Genomic DNA, 11,262 nt, shown 5'->3' with positions numbered 1-11,262 from the left:
CAAGGGTGCGGGAGGGTGCGGGAGGGCGCGAGGTAGGCGGCTGGGCGTGCCAGGGCGGGGCCGGGGCGGGGCCGGCACCGCCCGGAGGGTCCCCCCGCGCTCCAGGGGGCGCTGTGAGCCTGGGCGGCCCCCAGGCCGGGCGGCGGCCGCTCCCAGCGAGCGCGGCCCCTTTTCCGGGTTTCCTCCGCCTCCTCCTCCTCTCCTCCTTCTTCTCCGCTGCCGCCGCCGCTGCCCCTTTCCCGGCCGGTGGCTGCCACTGCCGGTGCCGCCGCCGCCGCTGCTGCCGCCTCCTGGGGGCCGCGAGCCGAGCGGAGACCGCCGCGGATCGCGAGCGCCGCCCGCCCCGCCGCCCCGCCGGCCGCTCCAGGGCCGGGCCGGCTCGGCCGGCGCCCCCCGCGCCCCCAGCCCGCCCGCCCCCGCGGGCCCGGCCTGGCGCGGCCGCCCGCCGCCGCGCTCCTCCTCCTCCTCCTCCAGCGCCCGGCGGCCCGCTGCCCCCTCCGCCCGCCGCCCCGCGCCCCCCGCCGCGTCGCCGCCGCCACCCTCTGCGCCCCGCGCCGCCCCCCGGTCCCGCCCGCCATGCCCGGCCCGGCCGCGGGCAGCAGGGCCCGGGTCTACGCCGAGGTGAACAGCCTGAGGAGCCGCGAGTACTGGGACTACGAGGCTCACGTCCCGAGCTGGGGGTAAAGCCGCCGCCGCCCCCCGCCGGGCCCGCTGACCCCTGCCCCCGCCCAGCCACCCCCTGCGAACCGCACTCGGGCCGGGTGGTGTCTCCCGCTGACCCCTCCGCGGGCCCGCAGGGAGGCAGAGGTCCAGCTCTCGCACATGTCCTCGTCTTCCTCTTCCCTCTCCTTTACCCCCGTTTCGTCCCTTTCTCCCCGGTTTGCGCACCCCGTTCCCCCAAGGAATGCTTTTTTACTCGGGAAGAAGTGTGGGGTCCAGGGATTGACGCCGGGTGGAAGTGAGGGAGCAGCCCTTCCTCACGCTTCTGGGTTTCCACTGGGGTGGGAAGTCAACAGCTGTCCTTTGGAGCTATTAAAATTCCCTGCCTTTTCGGTTTTCTGAGATGAGGTGGTGGGAGGAAATTTCTTAAAGACGTCCAGATTTTTAAAACAGGCACTGTCTACCCTCAGGGTGTGAAACGGGAAGCAGGTGCTGGGGAGCCGCGGGACACAGGGGGCACCCTCTAGGCCTTCAGGACGGGTGCTTTGCTCACCCCTCTGGATTGGCTCAGAGCGTTGCCTTCCTGCCCCATCTTTCCAAGTTAGGAGAGACCAATTAGGTTAGGAGCTCTGCAGAGTGAAGGGAGCCAAGATTACGTCGTGGCTTTCATTTAGGGAATGAGTTGTGCCGTGATGTATAGACACTTGCAAGTGTTTGCCTGGTGGAAGCGGCTGAATGACGTATACAGTGAGCATAGGCTTGGTTAGATTAACCCCCAGTCCTGGCATTTATGTGTGTGTCTTCCTTTTACAGTAATCAAGATGATTACCAACTGGTTCGAAAACTTGGTCGGGGAAAATATAGTGAAGTATTTGAGGCCATTAACATCACCAACAATGAGAGAGTGGTTGTAAAAATCCTCAAGGTGAGTGTCCTATGAGTGGTATGTAACATTTTTCCCCCCACAGGGCAGAAGGTTGTAAGCTACCCCAGTCACGTTCTAGAATGGGCAATGCAAGCTTGAATTTAATTTAATTAATTTATTTAGAGTCAGAGTCTCACTTTGTCACCCATGCTGGAGTGCAGATCATAGTTCACTGCAGCCTTCAACTCATGAGCTCAAGTGATCCTCCCATCTCAGCCTCCCAAGTAGCTGAGACTACAGGTGCATGCCACCACGCCCAGCTATTTTTAAAATTTTTTTGTAGAGTCAGGGTCTGGTCATGTTGCCGAGGCTGGTCTCAAACTCCTGAGCTCAAGCAGTCCTCCAAAAGGACTCCTTGCAGGCCTCTAAAATTGCTGGGATTATAGGCGTGAGCCACTGTGCCCAGCCCACGCTCAGATTTTATTTATCTGATGTCCTTTCATTACTTCTTTTTCCACCCCATTTTCCTGTGAACTTTCAAGAAAATGTGCAGACTGGTCACAGATCTCAGTTCAAATCTAAGTTCAGGAAGGTGTTTGTTCTAAAAAGTAAATTGCCTGAAGCAAAAATTCCTAAAGGGCTCCATTTGTTAGAAAATAAATAGGTATTCAAAAGACAGGAAAGCCATTCTCAATTTAAGGGCTCCCTGAGCACTGTGTTTGTTACTCTTGGTGCATGCTCTACGTTGTTCCAGAAAGAAAGTTGGAAAAAATTGGAGCAACTTCAGAAATGTATGTCAAACCCAAGTGGAAGGAAATTCCTTAGCAGATAATCACTTGGTTTTTTTTCCTTTGGCAGTAAAGTTTCAGGTGGGATGGATATAGTGCACCAGTAGTGCTGAGAAGCCTTGTTGGGAAGCCAGAGAGCCATTGTTGCTTATCAGCTAGTAAAAATGTAGAAGAATTCACGTATTACTAAAGCAATAATTGGAACAAAACGATTTTAATATATGGTTTAGCAATCAGTTTGATAATGATATGTCTTTTGTTATCTCGTTGATGAAGATGATTTTAATGAGCATGAAGGGTCGGCTAAATTTTCCTTCCGGTAACAGATTAATTGTATAGCTTTAATAATGTTTTATAGGGTATAGTAAAAAGTAGTTCTTAGAATCTGTGATGGGTCCTCGTTATTGCCAGATCATTTCATGTGGGTACATGTCATTTAGTGAGAGATTGAGAAGACGGAAGAGTGGTGTAAGCACTTTGCATACATGTGATTTCCAGTGTGGCCATTTTGCAGAGGTTCTGTGGACTAAGAATGTGGAATTGAAAAGCTGTTTCTGTGTGTTAGAGCAGCTGTGTAGGTAATCACTGTTTAATGTGAGGGGTCAGGCTTATGCTTTCTGGTAATCTTTCAGAAAAAATGATTAACTCCATCACTCAAAACATCCTAGCCTAGTGATGAAGAAGCAGAATTGCAGTAGAGAGAAATAGACAAAGTTACTTATGTTCTCAGACACACTGGGGATGAGAAGTGAGGAATTGATGTTGAAGATACTGAGTGTGACTCCTCTCTTTCCTAAATATGTATTGCATTTATGAAGTCACAAGGTTTTTTTTTTTTTTAAGTCACAGGGAAATTACCTTAAAAACCCATACATTAGCTTTATATACATAAGCATAAGTTTTTAATAAGCTGCTTCAAATCTAAGAAATAAGCGAAGCTTAAATTGAAATTAGGAATATCCGCATTCCACTGCTGTATATTCAGAAGAATGAATTGCTGACTCTAAAGCAATTCCGGAAAAATGTCTGAACTTTTGTGCTATGGCAGCATTTTTAGAATAAGTGTACGATTTTCTGTGGTGCTTTTTTTTTGAAAGGAGCGGCATTCAGGTGTATGTATAAATACCATGTTCATTTAGGAGAGCATCACATTGCTGCTTCATCATCCGAAGAGCTTCATAGGCTCTAGCTTTCTCCTACTCTAAAGATTCTCGGTAGATGTTAGGAAACCCAGTGTGTAAGCTGCTGCAGGTTATCTTTACAAATGGGAGACCTAGGCACAGAGAAACTTACCTAATGTCATTATGTTGAGTGACCATTAGCTAGAACTCCTGTTTCCTTTTCTTCATATTTCTTACTGTTCATTTTAGCATTGGATTGTAGGATCTGAATGTTGAGCACAGAAACAGGTACCAGTGTCCTGGAATCAGACTTGGGAGGCCCCTAGTTAATGAACTGTTTCTTGTTTCTTCTTGACATTGTTTGTTTTCACAGTGCAGCCTAAACCACTAGTGAAACTAGACTCACTTATTTACGTTTTTTAAAGCCCGGTGGCATTTCTATCCAGATTTTGTTCCTGTCTGATTGTGGTTTTGTTGTTTTGTGAATTAAAAGTATTACTTTTTAAAAAGAACAGGATCTTTAGCCAAAGTTGTGTTTCTTTATTCAAATAAGTTGAAGTTATGACTAATAGCTACTATTATGGTGCTTGGTCATAGGAAATTAGGTCCTTAACGGAGTACCAGTTGCTCTTAACTTGGAAGAATTTAGAACAGCCTTCCTTTTTGTATAAGCCTGCTGTATTTTAGCTGCAGGATTGTATTATGCACATAGTGACCAAGAAAGAGGGTGCCTTTCTTGAGGACAAGCAGTCTTTCTTTTGTAGTTTCATATCAATTCTTTCCTGTGTGTGAGAACGGGTAAATGATGAGTGACTACAGAGGAATTTTATATCGTTTAATTTGCGTTAGTAGATTTCCAGGTATTGATGAAAAATGAGCTACTAAGAAGTTTTAGGAATTTAGAAACTGGTGAGCAAAATTTTACTGTCTATCCCCAAGTGGTATTCTATGGCTAAAATCTTAAAACTTTCCAATCAATGGAGAGGTTGTATCTTTTTTTGACAAATGGTTTTGAGGAGAAGAGAGAAAAAGGAGGAGGAAAATGGTAAGGGTTTATATGGCTGGGCAGAAAGCTACATTAGTGTCAAAAGTTTAATCTTTTGATTTTGAAAAATCAATTCTTCATTTCCTTTGTAGTACCTCTTAGAAAAGCGTACACAGAAGTAAAAGTGGCCACTTTTGACAACTTTTAGAATTTTATGAACACTGCCTGTGTGTGTAGATTTCAGTACTTCCTGGGGTCCTTGGGATCTTTCAAATTAAACTATTTCTTGAATAAAAGTTAAGAGCAACACTATTTTTAAAAACAGATAGCATTTCCAACCAGTGCTAAAATGACTTGGAAATTCCCATATAAGGCTTCCTCTTAGTAGTCTCATTTTATAAACAGATTGACTATCCATTTTCCCCCAGATATTAATTCTTTAGCTTTAAACAAAGGATGGTGGTATTAATTTTGCTGCTTAAGTATGTTTAGCATATTTGCAGATATTTTTTAAGTTTTGTGTTGTCAGTAGGTAGTGTTAAAAGGATGGGCGTTGGTTATACATCTTTGTTAGTAGCTTCATCGTGAGCTGGTGATCTTTACGTTATGTCAGAATGGTGCTTTCTTCTTTATTTCTAGCTTCTCCTGTGGTAGGTTTTTTACCCTTTTGAATTTAGGCATGTGTATGAAGACATCTTCCTGAAACAACACATTAGTGGTATTTATCTAAATTTTTGGTACATCCTAATTTTCACTAATGTCTCATGGTATAAAAGTAGTGAAAACAGTATTACCGAAGGATTGCTAACATTCAAAATAACGTTAAAAATTGTATGTGAACTAGGCAGTTTCCAACATTGTGGTGGGGAGTCACAGATTAAGAGTGTAGTTAAGATGTGTCAAACAGAATCACAGAATGCGGGTGCTTAGAAACCATTAGAACCCAGGCCCTTTTTACAAATCAGCCAAGACCCAGAGAAAGGATTTATATGCTCAGCACCATGTAGTCAGGGGGTGGAAACACTCAGTGTAGCACCCTGTATATCTGTCCTGAAGTCTCGTCAGGTGCAAGGAGCATAATTAGGACATTTGCTGGATGTTTGACTTTGTGATGTACTGATCTGTACTGGAAGAATTGAGGAACACTCACCAGGAGTCAAATGAAGTTAATTCATTTCTGATGATTTTTGGAGTCATTTTTCTCAAAGGAAGTATTTGCCTTTGGTAAGTTGCTAGTTGAAGAGTGGAATCCAAGAGTCCTAGAGGGCTGTAGGGACCCAGGCAGGGGTTCTCTATGATTAGTATCCACAGCAGCATGTGTAATGCTTAAATGAAATGCTGCTTTATTCTCTCAAAGCATCAATAAGTAGTATTTTTATGCTTTTTTTAACCCATAGAGTTCCTCCAAGTCTCAGCATGATCACTTAGCAATTTTGGGGATTAATAGTTTTGTCCCTTTAATACAAGAGTTTATTTGAGAAGAAACCACGTGTGAAAAGAATATCTTGATATAGTGTGCCCATTTTCATGTCTAAAGCAGGGCTCCAGATAGTTTCTAGAGTTTAATTTCAGGATCTGCCATCTCATAATCAGGGTGGTATAGTGTAAGAAGTGCTATAAATGAGAGGACAGAAGGCTTGGGTTCAAAAACTAGTTTCTTCATTGATACCACTTGACTATTTTCTCATTTATGAAATAAGCATACATTTCCTGCTTAAGTTAGAAAAGTCAGATAAACTAGATAGATGGTAGAGAGATTGATTATCGTGTTTTAGTAATCTACAAAATGCTTCTTTCCTGAGAGAGTATGGCCTAGAAGTGGTCTGCCTGGTGTCAGGTGTTAGTTCCAACTGTAGACGCTCTATAACATCGAACAGTTACTTAAGTTCTCTGTGCCTCAGTGTCCGTCCTCAAGTAAAACTGTTAATAGTGCTCATCTAAGAGGATTAAATGTGCTTAAAACAGTGCCTGGCCTGAGAGATAAATAAAGTGTAGTAATAACAATATTACATTTGGGCAATGCGAATGATTTTTAGAGGCAGAACCAGTAGTAGAAAGGGTTGCAGTGTTCTCTTGATGAGATTCAAAGGGTCTGCTCTATGCCTTGCCTTTAAAAAAAAAAAAATGCTGGGCGCGGTGACTCAACACCTGTAATCCCAGCACTTTGGGAGGCCGAGGCAGGCGGATCACGAGGTCAGGAGATTGAGACCATCCTGGCTAACGTGGTGAGACCCTGTCTCTACTAAAAATACAAAAAATTAGCGGGGCGTGTTGTCAGGCGCCTGTAGTCCCAGCTACTCGGGAGGCTGAGGCAGGAGAATGGCATGAACTCAGGAAGCAGAGCTTGCAGTGAGCCACGATTGCGCCACTGCGTTCCAGCCTGGGCGACAGTGTGAGACTCTGTCTAAAAAAAAAAAAAAAAAAAAAAAAAATTGTGTTAAAATACATGTAACATAGGCTAGGCGCAGAGCCTCACGCCTGTAATCCCAGCACTTTGGGAGGCCGAGGCAGGTGGATCACCTGAGGTCAGGAGTTCAAGACCAGCCTGGCCAACCTGGTGAAACTCCGCCTCTACTAAAAATACAAAAAATTAGCTGGGCATGGTGGCAGGCGCCTGTAATCCCAGTTACTCAGGAGGCTGAGGCAGGAGAATTGCTTTAACCCGGGAGGCAGAGGTTGCAGTAAGCCGAGATTGCACCATTGCACTCCAGCCTGGGCAATAAGAGCGAAACTCATCTAAAAAATAATAAAATAAAATAACATAATATTTACCATCTTAACCATTCTTAAGTGTACAGTTTAATGGGTAATGTTGTGCAGCCATCACTACCATCCATCTGTATAACTCTTTTCATCTTGTAAAATGGAAACTCTGTATCCATTAAACAATAACTACCCATTTCTCCCTCCCCCATTTCCTGGCAACAACCATTTTACTGTTTCTATGAATTTGACTATTCCAGGTACCTCATGTAAGTGGAATTGTACAGTATTTATCCTTTTGTGACTGGATTATTTTGCACAGCATAGTGTCTTCCAGGTTTATCATTGTTGCATGTGTCAGAATTTCCTTCCATTTTAAGGCTACGTCATTTTCCATTGTATGTATATAGCACATTTTGTTAGCCGCTCATTCATCAGTGGATGGGTTGCTTCCATGTTTTAGCTATTGTGAATAATGCTGCTTTGAACGTGAGTGTACAGATACCTCCTGAAGACCCTGCTTCACTTCTTTTGGGTATAGACCCAGAAGTGGAATTGCTGGATCACAAGGTAATTCTATGTTTAATGTTTTGAGGAACTTTCCAGAGTGGCTGTACCATTTTACATTCTGACTGCAGTGTACAAGTTTGGCTGTTTCTCCATATCCTCGCCAACACTTCTTTTCTGGTTTTTTTGATAGCCATCCTGACTTGTGTGAGGTGGTATCTGATTATCATTTTGATTTAATGCCTTGCCTTTTTGAATAATTTTTTTAACTCCTGAGAATAAACGGTTACCCTCAAGGAGTAGATCATGTAATTGGGATGATGAAGCTTGAAAGATGAAAGGAAAAGTTTTCTGTGATGAGATAACATTGCTCAGATAATATTTTTATTTAGGTCAAGTGCAGTGAGTTTTAGGGATGCCACCAGGGTAGTGAATTACATGCCATCATCCAGGCTGAACTTTCTTTTTACTCTGTCCTTCTACATTCCTGGCAACCATTGTTCATTGCAGGTAATGAAATTCATATCATAGTGGAGCAGTTGTTAGTTTGGTAGTAGAGTAAAAGTAACCCCAAATTTAAGAGTTAGGAGCTGTTGATAAATTCCTGCCTGTCTTGAATTTGTTAGTTCAGTTGTTCTTTTTTTCACCACTTTGTCTACTAGACTTCGAGTTAAAAAAGAAAAGTTTGTTTTATTAGTTTGGACAATAGCTAAACTGATTGAGTTTGAATCTTTTAAACAGATAGTCTCTGAACTGGAATAAATGAACCCCAGATGGAGACTTTTTCTAGCACGCAGAGTGAAATTGTGAGATCGTTGTAGAAATACATGTATTTTCTGCATTTTGTGTAACTGGTAGTAAATGGCTACAGGCTGTGGACAGGAGAATCAAAGCATCCTTTTTTCTGTAAAACTCGGTTTATTTTCCTTAGGATACCAACAATCCTCCCTCATAAATCCTAACTTTTTATCTCTGATTCACATTAAAAGGATCACTTTCAGCTCCTCAGAGCCCATTGATTTAGTTTCTCGAGCGTCTCTCCAGTTCAGAGGAATAAACTGAGGCCGAAGGGATCTACCTGTAGCTGAGTTTTTGATGGTTTGGAGGGAAGTGTCCTGGACTGTGGGTCAGTCACCTTTCTTTTTTATCATCTCTTGGTCTTTTGTCAGCATGTGAGGACTCTAGCTGCCTTTGTGACTTGGGACTCCTTTGTGTCACCTTCAGAGTTGCCCTGCTATTCCCAGTCTCTAGTATGGGAAGTTTAAGTTAGATACCTGGTGGGCAACAAAATATGCTTCAGTTGCTATGCAAGATATCTTTAGATGTATTGATAGATAGGTTCATCTTAACTGGGCTGTCCAGGCCTGACCCGTTGCTGAATAACAGGAGAGCAATGCAAGACTTTACATGGGGCAGTCATAAAGGCAACTAATGGGTTGTCCCTGTAAGGAGTTAGGAGTACTGTTAGGAGTAGAAGAGGTTTTTGGTGGATATAGGCTTCTGGTTGCGGGTTTTTTTCTCTGTTACCACTCTCGCAGATCTATAGCTGCTTTCCAGTATTGGATGACAAATCTAGAATTTTCTTACATTGAAAGGCATTGACTAAACTGGTAGCATTGGCTGAATTTTTAAGTATAAGATAACCAGCTTTGGCCGGGCGCAGTCGCTCACACCTGTAATCCCAGCACTTGGGAGGCTAAGGCAGGTGGATCACCTGAGGTCAGGAGTTCGAGATCAGCCTGGCCAACATGGTGAAACCCTATCTCTACTAAAAATACAAAAAAATTAGCTGGGCGTGGTGGCGTGCACTTGTAGTACTTGGGAGGCTGAGGCAGGAGAATTGTTTGAACCCGGGAGGCGGAGGTTGCAGTGAGCTGAGATCATGCCACTGTGCTCCCGCCTGGGCCACGGAGTGAGACCCCGTCTCAAAAAAAAAGTCAGTTTTTATTTTTCTTTTAACTTCTTAACATAATTTCGGACTTAAAAAAAGTTGCAGGAATTCCCATATCTGTTTCACCCAGACTCCTCAAATGTTAACATTTGCTTTATCCTTCTCTTTCTCTCTCATATATACACACATATATATATACACCTATATAATAACATTTATGTTACGTATATTTTCCTGAAGTGCTTGAGAGTAAATCGTAGTCGTCCCTAAATACTTCAGTATGCATTTCCTAAAAATAAAGAGTTTCTTACATAACCGTACAATGCCATACTAAAAAATTAGAAGGTAGGCTGGGCGCGGTGGCTCAAGCCTGTAATCCCAGCACTTTGGGAGGCCGAGACGGGCGGATCACGAGGTCAGGAGATTGAGACCATCCTGGCTAACACGGTGAAACCCCGTCTCTACTAAAAAATACAAAAAAATTAGCCAGGCGAGGTGGCGGGCGCCTGTAGTCCCAGCTACTCGGGAGGCTGAGGCAGGAGAATGGCGTCAACCCGGGAGGCGGAGCTTGCAGTGAGCTGAGATTGGGCCACTGCACTCCAGCCTGGGCGACAGAGCGAGACTCCATCTCAAAAAAAAAAAAAAAAAGAATAGAAGGTAACCATTGGTGCAATGCTATTAGCTAATCTACAGCTCTCATTCATATTTGCCAGTTATCTTTATAATGTTCTTTATAGCAAAGGAAAATCCCAGATTATATGATTATATTCAGTTGTAGTCATGTGTTACATTCAGTTGTCAAATTTTAAAAGTCTGGAACAATTGTGCAGTTTGTTTCATAACATTGACATATTTGAATCTTTCAGGCTGGTTATTTTGTAGTGTGTCCTTCTCTGGCTGTTTTTTAATCGAATTGTACAGTGCTTTTTTTCCCCAAAGTTTCGAGCTCCCTTGTTAATGAAAAAGGGACTAAGGAGTAAGGTTTCTAAGTGGAGTCAAGGAACATGCACAGCAGCCTCATCTGCTCTCCTGGGAACCCTGGCCCAGTGGGCGGAGAGCGGGCATCATCATGGCAGCTAGCTGACAAGGACGCAGCGAGAGCCCAGCCTCTCAGTTAAGCCCCTTGTTATAGGTGATGCAAGTGCTCTGAGTTTCATAGTCCTTTCCTTCTCTGTTTTGTTATGTGTTCAAAGCTGTATCTTAGTGACCAAGAAAAGATGAAGGTTTCTTTGGCATGTGTGTATGTTATATTTTCCCCCTCCCCTCTCCTTCCCCACCCCACACACAGGCAAAAGAAGTCTTGCTTTATTATTTCTTGGCAAATCCATTGGCCTCTCTTTGCCTCTGCTATTATAACAGTGTCTCAGTGATAAAATATTCTTTTTCCTTAGTTACGTTTCTCCCGTTGGCCACACTTGGGAAGCAAAAGCACTGTGGCAAGAGTATAGCATGCAGTCAGACTGCGCAGCTTCCAGCTTTGATTTCTGCCCCACTCTGCCATGAGCTGTGTGATCCTGGGCAGATAGCTCAACTCTGCTACATGGGGACTTTGTGAGGATTCATAATGACTTATTAAATAATAAATTACTAAAAATATGAACATAATGCTATCATTTATTAGGTGCTTACTGTGTTCCAGTCACCATTCTGAGTGCCTTATAAAGCATACTTGATTATGATAGACTTACTTTTGCAGAACTGCTTCTATTCTTCCTCAAACTCTTTAGCTCCTTTAAGACAAG

The 11,262-nt window shown here is 43.7% G+C and overlaps 1 protein-coding gene across 3 annotated transcripts in view; it reads left to right on the top strand.

The window, feature by feature from the left end:
• The first annotated feature begins 202 nt into the window (after positions 1 to 202).
• Positions 203 to 11,262, top strand: part of CSNK2A2 (casein kinase 2 alpha 2) — a 41,088-nt gene continuing 30,028 nt past the window's right edge. The window contains exons 1-2 of one of the 3 annotated variants that reach the window (XM_033218615.1): positions 203 to 680; positions 1,474 to 1,585. In XM_033218615.1, coding sequence (XP_033074506.1) covers positions 577 to 680; positions 1,474 to 1,585 — 216 coding nt within the window. In that variant the 5' untranslated portion in view covers positions 203 to 576. The remainder of the gene's footprint in view (positions 681 to 1,473; positions 1,586 to 11,262) is intronic. The other 2 variants (XM_033218616.1, XM_033218617.1) reach the window with 2 other exon arrangements.

Source organism: Trachypithecus francoisi, unplaced genomic scaffold (genome assembly GCF_009764315.1).
Source record: "Trachypithecus francoisi isolate TF-2019V2 unplaced genomic scaffold, Tfra_2.0 Lachesis_group10, whole genome shotgun sequence".
NCBI classification, from domain to species: domain Eukaryota; kingdom Metazoa; phylum Chordata; class Mammalia; order Primates; family Cercopithecidae; genus Trachypithecus; species Trachypithecus francoisi.
The sequence above is the reverse complement of the archived record's forward strand: the minus strand, read 5'-3'. Positions and strand labels throughout refer to the sequence as shown.